General features: G+C 44.6%; 1 protein-coding gene across 3 annotated transcripts; it reads left to right on the top strand.

The window, feature by feature from the left end:
- The first annotated feature begins 727 nt into the window (after positions 1-727).
- Positions 728-13,195, top strand: LOC123043304 (DNA mismatch repair protein MSH2). 3 transcript variants are annotated; one of them, XM_044465731.1, is made up of 14 exons: positions 728-1,051; positions 1,154-1,203; positions 1,326-1,358; positions 2,221-3,294; positions 4,931-5,482; positions 5,560-5,646; positions 5,759-5,848; positions 5,954-6,025; positions 7,267-7,377; positions 10,620-10,746; positions 11,202-11,401; positions 11,995-12,045; positions 12,452-12,604; positions 12,826-13,195. In XM_044465731.1, the coding sequence occupies exons 1-14, from the start codon at positions 997-999 to the stop codon at positions 13,024-13,026; spliced, it is 2,856 nt and encodes a 951-aa protein (XP_044321666.1). In that variant the 5' UTR covers positions 728-996; the 3' UTR covers positions 13,027-13,195. The 3 variants fall into 3 exon arrangements, with proteins under 3 accessions (XP_044321666.1, XP_044321658.1, XP_044321669.1); XM_044465723.1 differs by having other exon boundaries at positions 732-1,051; positions 5,560-5,670; XM_044465734.1 differs by lacking the exon at positions 11,995-12,045 and having other exon boundaries at positions 746-1,051; positions 5,560-5,670.
- Positions 13,196-21,955: the final 8,760 nt, after the last annotated feature.

Below are 21,955 nucleotides of genomic sequence, written 5' to 3'. Positions count from 1 at the left end.
GAAGTTACCCTAGACTATTGTTTTTAACAACTATTTTTCTGGGTCAAACTTACCACGGTGTTTGTACATGAGTTATCAACTCTGCGATGCATAAGTTATCAGGCTAGTTGCACGAGAGTTACCGGGATGTTTTCAACAACTTTTTACCTCCAAATCAAAAGTTACCATGGTGTTTGTGCAAATAGTTATCAGCTTCGTTATGCGTAAATTACCATAACATTTACATAGAAATTATCAGGGATGTTTTCAACAACTTCTTTTCCCTCGGGTCAAAGTTACCAACAATTTTTGTATGCATGCCTAATTCCATAATTTATAATGTAGTAGAGGGGGCCAACGAATGATAAAGGAACAATTTTTCTTTCGCTGCCATGAGATTTAAAAAAGGTCACATAGATATTTTCAATGACAGGACAATAAAATGGTATTAGGTGAGGAGTTGGTCATTGGCATCATTCATAAACCAACAAAGCACTGGGTTCGATCCTTGGTGGGCCCAATAATTTTTTACTCCTTTGTATTGAGCAATGACCAGCACGGAAAAAAACAGCGGAGAGAGAAAATTAGGCTGTGTCCGGGAAGAAAAAAAAGCGGAGGGAGCGATTTATTTGGTGAGGGAGAAAACCGCGGAAGGAAATTAGGCAGTTACCTATTCGGTGAGGGAGAAAATTGCTGGAGGTTCCCACCGCTCCATGCTGATCGTGCCGTAAAAAAGTCGTTCGGATCTTTTGTCAATTTCCGAACGTTCGGAATTTACAAAAACCGTTTATTGAATATCGGCCCGAGTCCCGACTGCGCATTTCCCGGTATCCTCGATTCTCGCACCCCCGCCGCTCCGCCCACAAAGCCCCGCGAAATCCCCCATCCCACACGCGCGCCGTTCGGCTCTCCCGCGGAAACCCCTAACTTTTCCCGCCGCCCGCGTCTGCCCACATTTCGCCGATCACCTCGCCCGCACCACCATCCCTCTCTCCCCCCGGCGGCATTGGGGGCGGCATGGACAGCGAAGACTGCTTGCCGGAGGGGGGGAAGCTCCCGGAGCTCAAGCCAGGTGCGTGCGCTCTCGTTCTTTGTTTGTCTCGTATGTTCTTTGTGCATTAGGTTTTGACTTCCTTTTTTTTTTCTGATCGATTCCGTTTCCGTGATTGGATAGATGCGAGGCAAGCCCAGGGTTTCATCTCCTTCTTCAAGAAGTTGCCGAAGGTAAGACTCTTCCAGCCCGACCCCTGGATTTCTAGTGAATATGCTGGGTGACATTTTTCTGCATTACGTAACTTCATTTTTTTTTTTGAGTTGGAGGTAACATTATCTTCTTGATACTGCAGGATCCTCGGGCCATTCGTTTCTTTGATCGCCGGGTAAGTACTTTCGCATTAATGTTTGTTACAGTTTTCTTGTATGTGTAGATGTGCTCCAGTATTTATTTCTTGATGATCAGTTTCACAAACATGATAGGAAAATAGTTAAAATTTCATGTTACTCTCTTTACATCATATGAGAATATCTACTACGGATGGTCGCCATATAAGGCTGTTAGTGTTATTCTAATTTGTTGGATATTTTAGGTATCATGTGAGTGAGATAATGTACGTATCTATCATGCAATTTGAGACTTTCCTTGACCAAAGTTTGTGAACCATAATAGTTCCTAAAAAGAAAAAGTTTCAGTCCCATGCTCTGTTGCTGCGTTATGAAAAACTTCCATTCACTAGGAGAGTGCACCTCTAACTGATGTTGCAGACTTAGTCTCTGTTTGGCATCTTAGCACAATATGCACACTTTGCGGGGCTTGATATTTCATGAATAATGATTCTAGTAGGATATCGTTTTGAATTTGTTGGAATGCAATCTAAATGGTTGAATATGCAGAAATGTTTCATCATATGAGTACTAGTAGAATGCAGTAATGCTAGAGAGAGTTATAAGAATGTCTCCCACTTCTACCTTTTTGTGCATTTAGGCAGTTCATGCAAACATATGCATCTTTCTTCATAAGTAATTTAGTCAAGACATATGTTATAGATTTTATTGACACACTTCTTATGCGTTCCTACATCAAAAGAAGGCTGTCTTTATCGTGTAGAAGTTACAACTCTTGAGATGCACCTGCCCACACAGAGCTAAATCTTAGCTGATTGCTCTTCAGATTACTTGAACTAATTATTTGTATACATCAAATTCCTGGGAATATTGTAAACTAAAGCTTAAACGTTCTGCCAGGATTATTACACTGCTCATGGTGAGAATGCAACCTTTATTGCGAAGACATACTATCACACAATGACTGCCTTAAGGCAGCTGGGCGGTAACTCTGATGGAATCTCAAGTGTCAGTGTTAGCAGGGCTATGTTTGAGACCATTGCACGCAACCTTTTGTTAGATAGGACGGACCATACACTGGAGCTCTATGAGGGAAGTGGGTCAAGTTGGAGGTTAACAAAATCTGGAACACCTGGAAACATAGGCAGTTTTGAAGATATTCTGTTTGCAAACAATGACATGCAATATTCCCCGGTTACTGTTGCATTGTTTCCTGTCTTCCGTGAAGGTCAGCTATATGTAGCGCTTAGTTTTGTGGATATGACGAACCGGAAGCTTGGGTTGGCTGAGTTCCCTGAAGATAGTCGATTTACAAATGTGGAATCAGCCCTTGTTGAATTAGGTTGCAAGGAGTGTCTTCTTCCAGCAGATTTTGAGAAATCAATAGATTTGCAGCCTCTTCAGGATGCTATTAGCAATTGCAGCATTCTACTGACTGAAAGAAAGAAGGCTGAATTTAAATCTAGAGATCTTGTGCAGGATCTTGGTAGAATAATCAGGGGTTCTGTCGAGCCAGTTCGTGATCTCCTATCTCAGTTTGACTATGCTTTGGGTACCCTTGGAGCTCTAGTATCATATGCTGAGTTGCTAGCAGATGACACTAATTATGGAAATTACACGATTGAGAAATTCAATTTGGACCGCTACATGCGACTTGATTCTGCCGTGGTGCGAGCATTGAATATTGTTGAAGGAAAAACTGATGTAAACAAGAATTTTAGTTTGTTTGGTTTGATGAACAGAACCTGCACTGCTGGGATGGGAAAGCGACTGCTTAACAAATGGCTGAAACAACCTTTGATAGATGTAAACGAAATCAATAACAGATTAGATATGGTTCAGGCTTTCGCAGAAGATCCGGAGCTTCGTCAGGGTCTTAGGCAACAACTTAAAAGGATATCTGATATTGATCGCCTAACACATGCTCTCCGTAAGAAATCAGCCAACCTGCAGCCTGTTGTTAAGCTCTACCAGGTTTTTGCTTCTACCTGCTGTTTCTTTCTTGCAAATATGGTTGTTTGGCTAAAATGTGTATGCAGATAAATTTATGACACTGTTATATTGGCTTCTTAACTGTTAGTATATGGTTCAGATAACATATTTTGAGTGAATGAATTGGGCCTTTTTTGTGCTTGTGTTGCTGCATCTTTGTGGATGGCTAAAGCGTGCGGAAAATGTCAAGAGAGGGCGGGGTAGACCTAATTTGACATGGGAGGAGTCCGTTAAGAGAGACTTGAAGGATTGGAGTATCACCAAGTGGTTGTTTGGATACAGGGAATTTTGATGTGAGATTTTAGAAAACGAGTTTTTGGAGGATTTTTAGGAAAACCAGTTTTGGTTAGTTATTCTGTTAAGGTAAGTATACCCAATACCTTGTTTGGATGGGAAAATTAGAAAAACACGATTTTGAGTTCTTCCCAAACAATTCATGGAGGTGCGGTGCTTCGGCTTGCTCTTGGCACCTACATGCACAACGGCGGACAACCACACCGTGAACTGCTCTCTCGCGAGGGTGCGCGGCCATCGCCGAGGCCGCCAGGGTGGTCGCGCTGCTCGCCTGATCGTGCTTGGCTTCGTTCGCCGGTGTCATGCATGTTAGCTCAGGTTCCCATCAAAGAAGCACGTACATGCAGCTAACATACGGCAAGACACGAGTACACGACGTAAAGCACCTTGATTGATTCTCAAGCCGGGCATGCATGTAGCATCTAGCTAGCTGCTGGATCGATTGGCCGGTAACAGCAGAGCACAACACACATACTAGGGAGGCGTGACGACGACGTAGAAGCTGACGACGACGGTGGCTGTGAAGTGTGAAGCGGCCGATGGACACGACGGCAGCCGGCCCAAGTCTACATCCGCCATGGAGGCGCTGGTCTAGGTGGATCATCACAACCTGCATGCTCCGGCTGCTTGGCCGAGATCGGCAACGACGTCTTTTGGCTTTGTCAAGCTGCTGTCGCGTCCGGCGGAGTTTACCATGATCAGCGCGTCGGACTTCGCTGATCTCCTGATGCATATAGAGAACGCGTTTGTATAAAAACGTCTATTAGTCGTTTTTGTATAAACTGGTTTTTTGTTTTTTTTGGAAAACTCAGTTTAGTATATCCACGAGTTAGTTAGATGATCCAAACAATGTTTTAGGTTGTTACACCAGAAATCGGGTTTAAGGAAAACTAGTTTCCTATAATCTAGGTATCCAAACAACCCCCAAAGAACTAGCTATGGACAGGGGTGCGTGGAAGCTTGCTATCCATGTGCCAGAGCCATGAGTTGGTCGCGAGATGTTATGGGTTTCACCTCTAGCCTACCCCAACTTGTTTGGGACTAAAGGCTTTGTTGTTGTTGTTGTTGTTGTTGTTGCTGCTGCTGCTGCATCTTTGCACAGAATGTCGTAGCACATATCAAATTGAAAGCTATTTATATACTTACTAAACATGAGGGGTATATCTGTATGTGATGATTCTAGTAAAATACAACCCCCTTAACACATATCAAATTGAAAGCTATTTATATACTTACATAGACATGTGTCTTTTGCCATTATTTTCCGTTTTGAATCTTCTTGCTCAAGTAAAATTTCACCATTTTTTAATCAATGTTTTTGCAGTCCTGCTCTAGAATCCCATACATCAAGGGTGTTCTTCAGCAATACAATGGCCAATTTTCTACATCTGTAATGACAAGGTTCCTTAGCTCTTTAGAAGAGTGGCTGACAGAGAATCGATATGGTAGGTTTGCTAATCTTGTTGAGACAGCCATTGACCTCGGTCAAGTAGACAATGGCGAGTACAGGATATCTCCCCTATATTCTTCTGATTTGGCTGTGCTGAAGGATGAGCTTTCTGAAGTCGAAAATCACATAAACAATTTGCACATGCATACAGCCACTGATCTGGATCTTTCTGTTGATAAGCAATTGAAGCTAGAAAAAGGCCCATTTGGACATGTGTTCAGAATCTCAAAGAAAGATGAACAGAAAGTCAGGAAAAAGCTCACGACCAATTACATTATCATAGAAACTCGTAAAGATGGTGTGAAGTTTACAAGCGCCAAGCTTAAAAAGCTAGGTGACCAATACCAGTCACTGCTTGGTGATTACACAAGTTGCCAGAAAAAGATTGTTGATAATGTAGTGCAAGTTTCATGCACCTTCTCAGAGGTACATTTAGATAAAATAATTTGTAGTTACCTTTTTTTTGTCATTTGTGACTAACAGATCTTAAATTCTTGATGTAGGTATTTGAGAATTTTGCTGCAATTATATCCGAGTTGGATGTTTTACAGAGTTTTGCTGATTTGGCAATAAGTTGCCCAGTTCCTTATGTAAGACCAGACATCACAACATCAGTAAGAAATATTAGCTAATACCCTCGAAAAGAAGCAATTCCACTTTTAGTTTTGTGGCTGAAGTTCTAATCCTGCGAATTTAATACAGGAGGAAGGAGATATTATTCTACAAGGTAGTCGGCATCCTTGTGTGGAGGCCCAAGATGGTGTTAACTTCATACCAAATGATTGCACTTTGGTAAGTATATCATGATCTTGTTTACACGGAAGCACTTAGTCACCAAGATTCGTGCTGCTTTTCCCTGAAAAAAAGGTTTGTGACGCTTCAAATTCTTCTAAATAGGCGAGGGGAAAAAGTTGGTTTCAAATCATCACTGGGCCAAACATGGGTGGAAAATCCACTTTTATACGTCAGGTAAGATCTGCACGTTTATAATATCATCAATGGCAGTTTGGCATTTGTTTGACTTGTTTCATGAAATTAAGTTTTTTCTATTATTTACTGAAAATATGTGTATGGTACTTTGGATTGATCAATAAGTTTATTGGCATGGACAGTATGGTGTGCAATGCATAGTAGTAATTAGGAGCGGCTGCATTGCGTGCTGATATAAGCACATAATACTTGAAACGGTAATGTATGCAACTATGAAATGCAGCTTCAAAAAATTATTTGATCAGTGTTTACAAATTACAAAATTAGTGAAGCTTAATAGCTGGCCAACGAAGGTTTTGCTGGGGTTGTTTGCAAATCAACTGTAGTCAACATATTGAGAGGTCTGTCCTTAAGCTTCTAATCAGTGTTGGGCGGTCGTGCCAGCAAGGTCTTTATATGTGGTCCCCACAAGACAGCTTGTGGAAGTGTCGTGTCGCAGAGGGGTGTTATTTTATGGTGTGGGTTGCTGCCTGCCTATTTCACGTCAGAGGAGACGGAAAGATAGGAGCGCTTTCCTGTTAATTACCAGTTACATGCGCTTTAAGCCAGTTAGTAGGATAAAGTAAGATCACCTTAGATAAAAAATGGCGGGATTTGTGTTGTTAGACCCTCTCTCTCTATACCTCATGGAGATGCATTAAGCAAGAAAATAGAAGAGTTAACCCCTCTACCTTGCCTCCTTACCGGTAGGTTCTCACTCTGTCCCTACACCTCCTAGATCCATATCAGGTGTAGTTTTAGCAACCTAAGGATCCATCTATAACAAATATCGATTTGTATTTTCATCGAGTCAAGGCAAACAAAAATACCAAATCGACTCAGGTGGCTGCTGTACCTACAAATCATAGTAAAACCAAAGAAATTTGGAACTGTGGACCTTCTTTCTTGTTTTCCCCCTCAATTCTCTTCTATTTATTTTATGCATAACCAGTGGCAGAGCCAGAAAATATGTATGAGGGGGGCCAAGTGCTGCTAAAACAGGTTAGGGAGGGCCAAGCTGTTGGAAAATGGATTTTTAGTAGCAAATAATGACCAATTCTGCCACTGTTCATATCAAATTAGCAAGAAATGGCTGATGTTAGGGGGGCCAGGGCCCCTGCTGGTCCCCCCCCCCCCCCCTCTCTGTCTCTGCCACTGTGCAAAGCCTTTTGCTATGAATGTGATGCCTGTAGTTTTTCATTTCATAAACTTATCTGAAGCCCTTTTTGTTTTGGAACCAGGTTGGCGTAAATGTCTTGATGGCACAAGTTGGTTCCTTTGTTCCTTGTGATCAGGCAAGCATTAGTGTGAGAGATTGTATTTTTGCTCGTGTTGGTGCTGGTGATTGCCAAGTAAGTTGGTTCAGTCGTTGAGCTCTTTTGTTCTTGAATTTATTGAAAATGCTTTTGGTTGTAAGTTTGTTGTAAGCTTCTGCTAGAATCACATGAACTACAACATATAATTTGCTCTTCTAAATGGTGGTACAAGCACACGTACTGGAATTAAAAACATGAAGTAGTCGAGTCACCTTTGCAATGCCGATTAAGGCTTCTTGGAAGAAGATAGAAACCATTTTAATTCCTTGTTTAGTGGAAATCATTAATTCTTAAAAGCTTGAGGTCCATGCTTTTTAACTCTCTCCTCACATAAAAAAAACTGGTTCCAATTCCTCATATAGAAAGATCACATCCAAAGAATTTGATACACGCTAATAACATTCACTGTTCTACTTGTTTTTCTCAAACACGCCCCCAAATGCGTGTCATTTTGTATTAAAAGAACACCAAGATGGTGTAAGAGTTTACAAAGGTAAACCTGGCAAAAGGAAAGAAGAAAAATAGGCTAGCAAAAACCTAAAACACCAAGAAACGAAATCGAACAAATAGCCAAAACCTTAACAGCTACCATCCTACTGCTGCGGGTCAGGAGGCCAAACATGCACCAGCGGTCTCAAAGCCCTGGACGTTCTACCTTTCGCATACCATTAGTGCCTTTTGTTTTTTCTTTATATTGAGCACATGAAAAAACCCACAACCTTGGCTTACGTGGTTGAACTAGACATCCATACCTAATCAGTAATCAAAGCTGGCTGACTGCTGTGTGCGTACTTCCATCAAACACTCTCATTGAACGTTCTAGGATCCCAGGTTGCCACCCACCACATCCTAGGTTTTGACACCACTTTCCGACCGATGCCTAGGTTTGGGCTGAATGGGCAAAAAAAAAGAGTGCACATCTGTGGGCAAAAAAAAGATTGTACCAAGGCTAGGTTTGAACAGCAGGAGAATATGACTGAGCTGTGACTCCTTGGAACGACAAGCGATGTGCTACCAGAGACCCCACAACAGCATGACCATCCACTCGTCCCGAATAGGCTGGTTGCCCAGCGTGACGAGGGCGCCAACGCCCTACAACAACCCATCTGACCCGGACCAGCACGGCCTGAGGCCCGGCAGCATGTGGCATTGCCTGTCACAATCTATGATCGACTTGGACATCGACCAGATGCGTGGGATACCATTCAGGCCCTCCGACACATGCTAGCGCGTGTGAATCGCACACGGAACAGCCTCTATATCCTCAACCTTGATCAATCTCAATCGGAGTGTTGGCTCGCCAAGAGTGATGATGATTCGTGGTTATGGCATGCTAGATTTGGACACGTTAACTTCTACGCCTTAAAGAAGATGTCGAAGATGGAGATGGTATCCGGATGCCATTTATCGACCATGTTGACGGGTGCTTGGTTAGAAAATAGCACCACAGGCCGTTCCCTGCTCAGTCTACCTATCGTGCAAGTGATGCACTCGAGCTGCTCCATGGTGATCTATGTGGCCCTATCACCCCAGCAACTCACGCAGGAAAGAAGTACTTCCTTGTGGTAGATGACTACTCGAGATACATGTGGGTCGTTCTGCTACAATCTAAAGATGAGGCGTTTGAAGTGTTCGAGAAGCTGGAGGCTGCAACGGAGATGGAACACAAGCTGAAGGTTCACGCCCTACGGACAGATTGCGGCAGGGAGTTTATGTCAAATGAGTTCAACGACTACTGCGAGAAGATTGGCATGAAAAGGTTCCTCACGACACCTTCTACGCCGCAACAGAATGGGGTTGTTGAAAGGCATCGAATCGTCGTTGACATGGTGAGGAGTTTACTCAAGAGCAAGAACTTGCCGGCTACTTTTTGGGGAGACGCTGTCTCGACGGCGGTCTATCTTCTCAACTGGGCTCCAACGAAGGCGGTGATCGGCAAGACTCCGTATGAAGCAATTTACGGACGGAAGCCGAATGTGTCTCATCTATGGACATTCGGCTGCGTGGCGCATGCGAAGACGGCGGAGCCGCATCTCTCAAAGCTTGCCGATCGTAGCACCAAGATGGTGTTTATCGGTACGAGAGGAGTTCCGGCACCAAGGTATACCGCTTCTACGAACCATGAACCAAGCGTCTACAGATTTCACCCAACGTTGTGTTTGAAGAAAACCAAGCGTCGAATTGGAGCGCAGCAGCCGACGATGCTCCAAACGGTAACATATTCACAGTTGAATTTCCAACTGATGATGATGCGATGCAGGGGAGGACGTCCAGGTGGTTGGCAAGACGCCCAACCAAGGTGACCACGACAGAAGTGATCACCGTGGTGCCGACCCGAGACCCGTCGCTACCCCAACCAATGAGACAAGTGGAAAGGCCTCGCCTTTCACACCCTTGGGCGGCTCCCAGCGCCGAGACCCAAAAGGCCGGCCAAAATTGGCCTCCATCGACCCATCCTGCTGCACCGGGTGCTAGGCGAGCTCGGTCCAAACGCCGGGCGCGAGACGAGCTCGAACCTGCTGCCGGGCGCGCGACGAGCTTGGTCCTGCTGCCGGGCGTGAGACGAGCTCTGCCCCGCAGCCATGGGCGCGAGACAAGCAATGGACCGCAGCTGGGAGCGGTCCAGCCCTTCGACGAGGGTAGAGCCCGGACGACGAGAAGAGGAATCGAGGGCCGATACAGGCCGCTCACTGACGGCCGACGCCGAAATTGAGGGCAGAGAGGGGTGGAGCCTGTGCCGTGCTTCTGTCAAACTTTATTCTAGTGGTGGGTATGTTTTAGGTCGAATCTTGCTGTTACCTTTGAACAGGTTTCGGTCTATGTTATTTTGTTTAATCTTGAAGTTTGAAAATATTGTCTGCTTCATTCAGGATGTCCTCACAGAAAAAAAAAACGAACAAAAGAGTCAGGATCTTCTTAGTTTCCAGCTCCATAAGGGAGAGGGGAGGGCCAGGAAGGCGAGACACTTTACGGCCACATAAATGACAGTAACCTAGTAGTGCAGGGGAGAGGGGAAATTCATATGTGAAGCTGTCAATGACTAATATTTTATATGTTACTCCCTACGTCCCATAATATAAAAACGTTTTTTCAAGCTTGCTTGAAAAAACGTTCTTATATTATGGGGTGGAGGGAGTACCTGTTTAAATTTAACCAATAACTGGTGCTCGGGATATTTTAGGTCAAAACTTGCTGTTACTTTTGAACAGGCTTTCATCTATGTAGATCTGCAAAACCTTCCAAGTTCTAAATATTTTGCTTCACATTTTGGTTGGCAGCTCCGTGGTGTTTCAACCTTTATGCAAGAGATGCTTGAAACAGCATCCATTTTGAAAGGTGCATCTGAGAAATCTCTCATAATTATCGATGAGTTGGGACGAGGAACTTCCACATATGATGGATTTGGTTTGTCTTGCAACCCTTTCTTGATTTGTCTTCCCACTTCTTTTTTATCATGTTTGGACCTAAGACAGATTAGACGAGCATATCCAGTTTGTTAATCTCTGTTTCCTAATACAGTTTTTCAATATTAACTTGAATGCAACTTGCTTTGAACTAAATATTTTATATTACATATATATTTCCTACCACAGTTCTGCAAATGTTAACTTCTAAAATGATATTTACTGCAAATTGATTTGAACTAAGCATTCTACATGAGGATTGTTCATTCCTGGCATTTCACTTACACTCTGTAATTGGTTAGATGCGTTGGTCCAAAATTCCACGCCTTAATTCTAGCATATAGTACTACTACTGCAGTATGCCAAAATTATAGGCAACTTGAAGATACAACTTTATTTAATGTAACTTGAAGATCTAACTCATATTTTGGGTTGTTACATTCTACTTACGATCAGGTCTTGCATGGGCTATCTGTGAGCATCTTGTGGAAGTGACTAGGGCGCCTACATTGTTTGCAACTCATTTTCATGAATTAACTGCATTAGCAAATAAAAATGGTGATCAGCACCAACATGTTCCAGATTTGGGAATTGCAAATTATCATGTGGGTGCACATATAGACCCATCAAGTCGGAAGTTGACTATGCTTTATAAGGTACCCTGTGATGTGAAATTCCGAAACACATTCTGAAATCCTTCTAATGGCTTATTGTGTTGTCTATAATTCTGTCTTATTATAGTCTTTTCTAGAATCGCTTGATAGCTGCTAATGAGTTTCAGTGTTTTAGATGCTTGATGCCATTAATTGCTTGAACTTCTCTGTCATATAGTCTTCCAAGGGAATTAGATAATTGCCTGTGTGTTGCAATGGAGGCACAGATATTTTGTACGCATTGATTTACCAGTCATTTTATTGTTAATGCGATTACGGACCAAAAATGGCAATTGAATCAGTACTTATTGACTTGCCAAAGAAAACATGATTTTATTTGTAAGCCAATAAGATGTGGGCCAGTTGAGGCGAGCCTCAGGGATAACCGGTGCGAAAAATTGATAAAACCGGAAACGGAGGTGGGGGTTAGGATGGAGGGCGAAAGAAAAGGATGGACGACAAAACCTTACATATTTTTTTAAGTAGGAGGATTCTTTGTCTCAGATAACTGAGCAGGAAAAGGGAGAAAAGTTACATTACCATTCTGGCATCTCTAATAGGCAACTTGATAATTTCCTGTCTTTCCTCCTCTCTAGGTCTTCATCATGATAATGTCCCTATTTTCCAGCGGTAGTTGTGTCCAAAAGGTGGGTAATGAGTCTTTTCTCATATATTTGAAATTGAACAAGCTTCTTGGCCTCTGTATGAAAAAGAAGAGAATAGCTAAAGACCTGCCAACATTATCAGGAGTTACATCCATGCTCGTATCTTTTTATTTGTAGTTGCAAGTCGTAAATTTCTTCAAATAATACAAATGGATCCTTGTTGTTAGATGAAGCCCTATTAAATTCTGTACTCCCTCCGATCCAAATTAATTGTCGCAGCTCTAGTACAATTTTGTACTAAAGTTGTACTAGAGCTGCGACAGTTAATTTGGATCGGAGGGAGTAATGTTGTTAGAATGGACATGGTTGTATTACCTATATATTAGAGTGAAAAGAAGAGGAATTCAACATTTGCATGCAGTGTGGTAAATGCATTTTCCATTTGCAGGTTGAACCTGGTTCCTGCGACCAAAGTTTTGGTATCCATGTTGCGGAATTTGCTAATTTTCCAGAAGCTGTCATTGCTCTTGCAAAAAGCAAAGCTGAAGAGTTAGAAGACTTTACCAGTGCACCTAACTTGAGTGGTGAACCCAGTGACGAGGTATCTCCAACTAAAAGTCAAGATAAATCTTGTCTTTTTAATATCAACAACTAAAATGCACATTCTCTTTTGCTCCCTTCCCATTCCTTTCATGATTGTTCTTATTTAGGTCAAGGCAAAAAAAAGGGCGCATTTCTTGTGATTAGGAATTCCTTGAAAGCAGTGGATTGAGCAGTGTTGTAATGGGATATCTGAAACTAGTACCCTCTTCCTGATTGCAGGTTGGATCGAAACGCAAGAGGGTGTTTAGCCCAGATGATGTGACGAGGGGAGCTGCTCGGGCTCGCCTTTTGTTGGAGGATTTTTCTGCATTGCCTCTAGATGAGGTGGATGGGAGCAAGGCTACGGAGATGGTGGCCAAACTGAAATCAGACTTCGAGAAAGATGCAGCCAGTAATCCCTGGCTGCAGCAGTTCCTCTGAGTGGAATGGATCTCTGACCCTTTTGTTACTGCGCGTCAACTTGGGAGGATCCTTTCCTTTTGTTAGTGCAAGTAAACAGAAACGATGCTGTACATATCCTCTACTAAATTCTTGATCGTCTGCTACTACTGTATTCCATTTTACTCGTCATTGGGGCACTCGTCTAGCATGGATTGGGCGGCTTATTACAACGCGCTGGACTTGTGGACTCGTCTAGCGTGGGCAGCCTACAGCTCTGGGTCGGCTCGTCGTCCTGACAGATGGACCGCTTTGCCATCACCGCGTCGTTAGCCACTCCGCCGTTTACTTCTACGGTGACAATAAACAGGGGACCCTGAACCCCGCGTCCCTCCTTCGAGGCGGCTGGCAAGCGGTGTGGTGCTTTGCCGTTGGATTTCTTGGTGGTGTGGTGTGGCGAGGCTTCGGCAGTAGCTCAGCTCTTTGGTGGCGGTGGTGGTGCGTGCTCCGTCCGATGGTACTGCCTTGGTGGCAGCGGTGGCCTGGGTCGTGGTCTTGCCCGATCTTGATCTGGCCGCAGGATCTTCGACCGTGGCTGCTGACAGGCTAGGTGACGCTGGGCTTCAGCGGCTACTGAGCACCATGGTGGTGCTGGTGGTTGTCGTGGTGTCTCAGTGTGGTGGTTTTGGCCGTGCCTGACAGTGGTGAAGTGTGGCGTTGAAACTTCTCCGGCGAAGTGTCGCGGTGGCAGCGGAGGAAGCAAACTTGGTTGGTGTGCCCATTCTGCCGGGTAGAGTCGCGGGTGGGCAACAATTCGGATGAAAGTCTTGCTTGTCTTCGGTCGGTGCCAGTGGCAACGATGCCCATGGGTGCCGTTCCCTTTCTTGGAGGAGTCTCTAAGGGTCGGCACTTTGCTTACTCTCACTTGATTGTTTGTCTTCGGACGAAATTCTATATTCAATTCTGGATCAGCAATGGTAGTGTCCTTGATGTCGTTCCTTTGTTGGGAGCATTGTTTTGGAGACATGGTGTTGTAGGGTGAAACCCTACAGGGGATCTTTTCACACTTGGAGGTGGGGAGAGAGCAAGAACACACAAAATCACAAGGAGAAAATCATTCTAACAAACTTAAATAACACATCCATTAGAGTAGCATACAAGAGATCCACAAGCATACATGAACAATTCAAGGAAAGTAGTACTAGGATAAAGTTCTTTCCACTCCTAGGAGGTGAGGTCTTGATGTTGATCTTCTTCAAGAGGTGGCCTTGACAATCCAAAGGATTCTTCCCAAGGTGAGGGCTTGATCTCCAAGAGGAGGGGATACAAGGAGCAAAGCTCTCTAGTGTCTATCAAATACTTTGCTATCCTTCCCAATGAGCTAGGGAAGGAGTTTATATAGCCTAGGGACAAAATGTGAGGGAGAGAGGGGTACAAGGTCAAAGACCACGAAATGCGCGCAGGCATACGGAGCAGTTCGGGGACCCGGGGTAAAGTGGCCCGGGCACTCGGACCGGTCAGGGGCCGGCTCAAGATGGGAATGGGCCGACCCGGCCCTGTCCTTGGACCCGGCCCCGCGGCCCCAAGGTCAATATGTGAGGTCATGGGTCGGCCCATTTTATCAAAAAATAATGGCCTCATCGACCCATTGGGTACATGAGGCCGACCAAAGATCAAGATGAAAAATTCATGAATTTAGTGAGCACATTCTGGACATTGGGAAGGCCAATGGGACAGCAAGCTGGGGACGGCGAGCTCGACGGCGACCGGACGGTGACCAAGACGAACGAGAGGCTGGTTGTTTCTACATGTATGTACTTTTTTTTGGAGGAAAGACCATCATGGCTAGCTTTATTGGTATTAGATAATCGTTACATCGTCAACAAGCTTACTGACCAAGAAGTCAGGAGGCTCGTTCAACCAACTAAGAGAAACTTTATTACAATAACTATGGCTAGCTAACACATGCATTGCTTAATTCGAAGATCGAAAACAATGTTTGAAGATGACCTTTCCTATAGAAGTAGTTGTGTCCACACATTCTGCAAAAATAGCTGCTGCTGAATCCCACCATCTAGACTCTCATGTGCAATAGTTTACCACTTGTAACGAGTCAGACTCTGCTTCCACCCGATTGAAGCCCAGAGAATTTGCCAATGCGAGCCCGTCCCTCATTGCCAATGCTTCGGTTGTCACAACATCTGCAGCATATGGTATTAGCTTGCATTGGGCTGCTAGAAAATTACCTTTTTCATCTCTAATAACCGCAGCAGTTGCACCCATTCCTTCATCCTCATGAAAAGCTGCATCCACGTTAACTTTCACAAACTTTGGGTCTGGCCTGCACCACTTGTGTTGTTGATCCCCTGCAAATTTCGAGAAGGCCTTCTGGTAATTACTAGCAATTGATAATACCGACATAGGCCATCTTACCATTGGAGGGACTGCTTTATTATGAGTTATGCGGCGTCTGATCCACCAAATATACCATCACGACACGACTACAACCTGTTTAAAATTCAGACTAGGATTAAGAGGGCATGGACTGTCCGGTAAAGTGAGCAAGAACTCCAAAATAGCCGAGCCCGAACGATCAATTGCAATTGCATGGTTAATTGTGTCCATCATTCTCAAACGCTGCCACATCTCCCTTGCATGTGTGCACGTGAATAAGAGGTGGCGAAGATCCTCAGGTCCTTGGTGGTAGATTGGGCAGGCTCCATCAGTGCCTACATGCCTATTCATGAGTATAGATTTAAGAGGTATAATTCCATGCAGAGTCCGCCAACAATAAATCTGAACTTTATGTGGAATGTTTAGCTTCCAAAGAGTACTCCGCACTGCCAATGGGGCAGATCCACCTGGGCCCAAATTCGTATTTGTATGTGTCCCAAAAGTATGATTCCACTGTAACCTGTAGGCTATTCGGACAGAGAACACACCCGTTTTGTTTGGCTGCCAGGCTATGAAGTCATCGAATGCTTGGATATTCAACGGAATATGTAATATTCTAGTCACATCCACAGGAATGAAAATTGATCTAAGGAGATCTTCATCCCACTTTTCTGAAACAGGATCAATCAATTCACTAACATAAGATACAAGGGACTGTCCACGGGGGGTGATCACTTTCCTATCCAGACTTGAAGGAATCCATGGGTCATGCCAAATATTCACTGACTCTCCGGTACCAATCCTCCATATGTACCCTTTCTTAAATGTTTCGAGACCCTTTAATATACTTTGCCATGTGTATGAAGACCCCTGTTTTGGTGTTGCCTGTAATAGACTTCCGTTTGGATAATATTTAGCTTTCAGCACACGTGCACAGAGGGACTCTGGATCTGTGATTAATCTCCAACATTGCTTAGCCAACATAGCCAGGTTGAATGAGTAAAGATCTCGAAACCCCATACCTCCCTCATTTTTTGGGAAGCATAATTTCCACCAGGAATACCAGTGCATTCTTTTATTATCCTCATCGCCCCCACCAAAATTGAGCAATGACATCTGTAATTTCCTTACAAACACCTTTAGGGATACAAAAAACTGACATAGCAAAAACAGGAATGGCCTGTGCCACTGCCTTAAGAAGAATTTCTTTACCTCCAGTAGAGAGTTTCTTCTCCATCCAACCAATAAGTCTAGCTTTTATTCTCTCACGGAAGTGTTTAAAACAATCACTCCGGTCTGCCCCTACCATAGCTGGTAGTCCAAGATATTTATCTGACAGAGCCTCAGTATCAATATGAAAAATTTGGCAAACCTCAGTTCTTGTAACCACAATTGTATTTGGACTGAAAAATATGCTGGATTTTGCCAGGCTAACCATCTGTCCTGAACTTTGGCAATAGGTATCTAGTACATGCTGTAAGGAAGTTGTGTCTAACACATCTGCGCCCATGAGAATTAGAGAGTCATCGGCGAATAAAAGGTGTGATACTGATGGTGCATTTATACACACTCTAATCCCATCCATGCCACCAACTTCTTCTTCATACCGCAACAAACTAGATAAACCTTCTGCACATAAGAGGAAAAGATAGGGGGAGAGGGGGTCCCCTTGCCTTATACCCCTGGTAGGTACAAATACATCTATTTCATGGGAATTGAAACAAACCTTATATCTGACCGAGCTGACACAAGCCATCATCATCTCAATCCATAGCTCATGAAATCCAAGTTTTTTGCATCATACTTTTTAAGAATATCCACTCCACATGATCATAAGCCTTATGCATGTCCAATTTTACTGCACATAGACCTGACTGGCCAGATCTCTTATTCTTAATTTTATGAACACATTCATATGCAATCAACACATTATCAGTGATAAGCCTCCCAGGAACAAAGGCACTCTGGGTTGGGGAAATTATGTCTGGTAGAATACTCTTCAACCTCAATGCTAGCATTTTAGAAATAATTTTATAAAGAACATTGCACAAGCTGATAGGCCTATACTGAGTTACGAATTCCGGGGTATCAACCTTTGGAATAAGAACAATTGAAGTATCATTCCATTCGGTAGGAATTTTCCTAGAGTTAATAGCAAAGAGGACTTCTTGGGTGATTTCATCCCCTAGAATATGCCAAAACTTTTTAAAGAATATAGCATGAAGACCGTTTGGCCCTGGCGCCTTTAAATCACCAATACCGAATACCGCTTTTCTCACATCATCACAAGTAAAAGGAGCCATTAACATGTCATTCATATGAGTGGTTACCTTGGGCTGAACCTTCTCAAGGATCTCTGGGTTCACTTCCTGCACCTCGGATGTAAATAGATTAGTGAAGTAATTCTGAATATGAGGTGAAAGCTGGACCATACCTTCCAAAATATTTCCATTCTCATCTTTCAGCTTATTTATCATATTCCTTTTCCTTCTAGCCGAGCCATATGCTTGAAAAAAAAGCAGTGTTCCTGTCTCCCTTCATCAACCAAGTGGCTCGTGATCTTTGCATGTAATGGATTTCTTCTAATTCCAAAAGATACTCCACTAGTTTAGAGAGTTCTTTCTTCTTGCTTTCTGATTCATCATTCATGGGCCCCGTCATTATTTTCGCAAGTTCTCTTTGTGCCTTCCTCAATCTTTTCTTTGGTTTTTTCAGCACTCGCTGGTCCCAGTCATGAAAAGCGTTGAGCATCTGGTTCAGTTTGTCGTGAATATTATTCACAGCCGGATCTGAACCAGCTCGGTCCCACGCCTCCTAAACAGTTTCGCTGAACATATGTTCACTAAGCCAACGGGCTTCAAACCTTTTAGTAGAACCATCAGTGCTCATATTTTGCTTGTAAAAATCTGTATCAACCAATAATGGCCGATGGTCCAAATGATTGTATGGCCTATTCTCCAGCGCCGCATCAGGGAAGAGTTGTGACCATGCTTCATTAATTAAGCTTTTGTCTAGGCGTTCTCTAATTCTGCCTCTTTGCCACGTAAAAATATCACCAACGAATCCCACATCCCTAAGATCACAGTCATCAATAGCATGCTGGAGGCTTGCATATACTGGGGTGGTCTCGGGTTTCCTCCTTCTTTCTCACTTAATAACTAGATCTCATTAAGGTCCCTAATCACCAGCCATGGCATTGTATGGTTTTGGTTCAAAGCTCTCATGCGATCCCATGTTTTATATTTATTTTCCCATCTAAATTCACCATACATCTCAGTTAATCTCCAAAAATTATTATTGCCTTGATCAATCCTCACATCAATGAACATCGGGTTAAGATCAAGCCTACTAATCTTCACGTTTATCTTCCAAAATAGCAACAGTCCACCCTTCCTTCCATCACTTGGGCAAACAAACTTCTGATCCATCTTCAGTTTCCTCCTCAAGCACTCTGCCGGATAGCTATCGAGGCGAGTCTCTGACAAAAAACATCACATCCGGGTTACATACTCGCTGGACATCCAACAACACTCGCACCGCCGGGGCATTCCCGAGCCCGTTGCAATTCCATGATAAAATCTTCATGGTAGTGAAATGACGAATAGAACTCTCGGTTGACGCCGCCGCCGGAGGACAACAAAACCCTAGCTTCACCTGCAAGGGGATGAAGAATATGGAGACGCACAGTCTCGCAACTCAAACTCCCATGAAGGGGCTGCTGATCCGATCTAGGCAATCTGGGAAGTAAAACTGAAGCTACACCAAATTAACCTCATCAGCCATCTACCACTTCTCGTGGAGGGAGACACCAGCACCGACACACCAAGGCGCCGGCCTGGGAAATCACAGACGCTGACCTCCACACCGCCGCCAAGGAGGCGACCGACTAAAACCCTAGTCTCCTGGTAGATCGCCTCAGAGCAGAAAAAAACCTAGCGATGCATCTGGGCTCTTCAATTCCAGTTATAGGCGATGCATGTACTAGTTCACTAAGAATCAATCGACCTGTATGTCTGCCTGCTTCTTATACAGGGACATCTCCAACTGAACGATCCAGTTTGGTCAGCTTCGCATATCATAGATGTTCTTGTGTACAGGATCCAAGTTGTGTACAGGGGCGACCAGCAGCTACTATAGTGATTCGACTGGGTCGACCCGTCTCACCCATCGGGTCACACGGTGCCCGCTCCACTGACCCGTATATTATTTAAGGCCAACCCATTTGGCCCATTGGCCTTGACTTTTTGGGTCGGGTCGGTGACCCAGCAGGCCGACCCGGCCCATTCCCATCTTGAGGGCCGGCTGTAGGTGGCCCGGGCACCCGGGGGTTCCAAGCCCGGGCACCCGAGGGTTCCAAGCCCGGGCACCCGGGGTGGCGCTAGGAGGCTGGAGGCCGGAGGCCGGGTACCCGGACCAGGTAGCAGCACCAGCGGGAGGGGGCCAGGCACCTGGGGCGTCGCCTGGGAGGAGGGGGGCCGGGCACCCGGGGCTAGGAGGCCGGGCACCCGGGGTCCTCGCGTTCGGGCACCCGGGGTGTCTAGTGGGTCTCCGGTCCTTCGCGTTCTTCTCCCTCTACTTATTCTTGGGTCTCCAGGCGAACTTGGTGATTCCTCCGTGCTTCCTCATGACGATCTCCGAAGTACCTAAGAATGCATAACATGTCTCTTTGAGGTAGAATCTCATTCTCATGTGAATCCGAACGAAACTCGAAGAGGATGGAATTGACCTCGTTCTCAATGGCGCGTGCGCGAACTCTTGTCATCGGTCCCCTTGGTGCTTGAGGTGGCATGTGGATGTCCATGGGGATGGTCGTGGGATGCTCCACATCATCTCCCCCCTTGGGAGAGATCCGTCCACGGATCATGATCGTCATCACCAAGGTACTTGGCCAAGTCCTTGACGTTGAAGATGTCGCTTACGTTGTACTTGTCTTGTGGGATGTCGATCTTGTAGGCGTTGTCATTGTAGTGTGCGAGCACCTTGAAGGGTCCATCGACTCTTGGGAGTAGATTGGACTTGCGCTCCTTGGGGAAGCGGTCCTTATAGAGATGTAACCATACGAGATCTCCTGGTTGGAACACCATCGGTGACTTGTTGATGTTGAGCTTGTTGGTGAGGCGGTGTACTTGATGCTCGATCATGGAACGTGTTTCTTCATGCATCTTCTTGAGGTAGGTGGCTCTTGCGCTAGCGTCCATGTTTGCTCGTTCTTGAAGCGGTAGAGGAAGGATGTCCAACGGCGACAAAGGGTTGAAGTCGTAGACAACCTTGAAGGGGGACTTGCCAGTGGTAGAGTGTTGTAGGCGTACTCGGCGATGGGTAAGCACTTCTCCCACTCCTTAATGTTCTTCTTGATCAACACGCGTAGGAGGGTGGCGAGCGTCTGGTTGGTGACTTCCGTTTGGCCATCAGTTTGAGGATGATATGCCATGGAGAAGAGTAGCTTGATTTCGAGCTTGACACATAACGTCTTCCAAAAGTAGCTTAAGAACTTGACGTCTCGGTCCGACACAATTGTCTTTGGCACTCCGTGTAACCTCAAGATTTCCCTACAAAAAAGATTTGCAACATGTGAAGCATCGTCTATCTTATTGCATGGGATAAAATGAACCATTTTAAAGAATCTATCCACAACAACAAATACGGAGTCCTTGCCATTTTGAGTCCTAGGTAATCCAAGCACAAAATCCATGCTAATATCTTTCCAAGGTTGATGTAGAATAGGTAGTGTCATATGTAAACCATGGGATTGAGATTGTGACTTAGCTTTGTGACATGTAGGGCACCGGTTGAAGCGTGAGACATCGCGGAACATCTTGGGCCAAAAGTAGTTCTTGGAGAGCGTGGCAAAAGTCTTGTCGCGTCCAAAGTGTCCCATGAGTCCGCCTCCATGAGCCCCTTGCAAAAGTAACAAACGAAGAGAAGACTCGGGAATGCATAGTTTGTTAGCTCTCATTAGATAACCATCTTTGATATAATATCGTTCCCAAGATGTATGCGTCACACACTTAGCAAAAGGAGTAGCAAAAGTCACATCATGCTCATACAAATCTTTGATATAATCAAATCCAACAACATCCAATTCAAGTTGAGTAATTAACATGCATTTGCGAGAAAGAGCATCCGCCACAACATTTTCTTTGCCCTTAATGTACTTGATCACATAGGGGAAAGATTCAATAAATTCACTCCATTTAGCATGCCGTTTATTCAACTTGGTTTGTGTTGGGGAACACGGTAATTTCAAAAAAATTCCTACGCACACGCAAGATCTATCATGGTGATGCATAGCAACGAGAGGGGAAGAGTGTTGTCCACGTACCCTCGTAGACCGTAAGCGGAAGCGTTATGACAACGCGGTTGATGTAGTCGTACGCCTTCACGATCCGACCAATCCTAGTACCGAAAGTACGACACCTCCGCGATCTGCACATGTTCGGCTCGGTGACGTCCCACGAACTCTCGATCCAGCTGAGTGTCGAGGGAGAGCTTCGTCAGCACGACGGCGTGATGACGGTGATGATGAAGCTACCGGCGCAGGGCTTCGCCTAAGCACTACGACTATATGACCAAGGTG

The sequence above is a fragment of the Triticum aestivum genome, chromosome 1A (assembly GCF_018294505.1).
Source record: "Triticum aestivum cultivar Chinese Spring chromosome 1A, IWGSC CS RefSeq v2.1, whole genome shotgun sequence".
Classification (NCBI taxonomy): Eukaryota; Viridiplantae; Streptophyta; class Magnoliopsida; order Poales; family Poaceae; genus Triticum; species Triticum aestivum.
Note: the sequence above shows the minus strand (reverse complement) of the source record. Positions and strands in the feature narration are given on the sequence as shown.

Excerpts from the sequence above, each read along its gene's own strand:
- LOC123043304 (XM_044465723.1), top strand. The coding sequence starts at position 997 with ATGGACAGCGAAGACTGCTTGCCGGAGGGGGGGAAGCTCCCGGAGCTC. Across the intron at positions 1,359-2,220 it reads TTCGTTTCTTTGATCGCCGG|GATTATTACACTGCTCATGG; the intron begins GTAAGTACTTTC and ends ACGTTCTGCCAG. Across the intron at positions 7,378-10,619 it reads TTGGTGCTGGTGATTGCCAA|CTCCGTGGTGTTTCAACCTT; the intron begins GTAAGTTGGTTC and ends TTTGGTTGGCAG.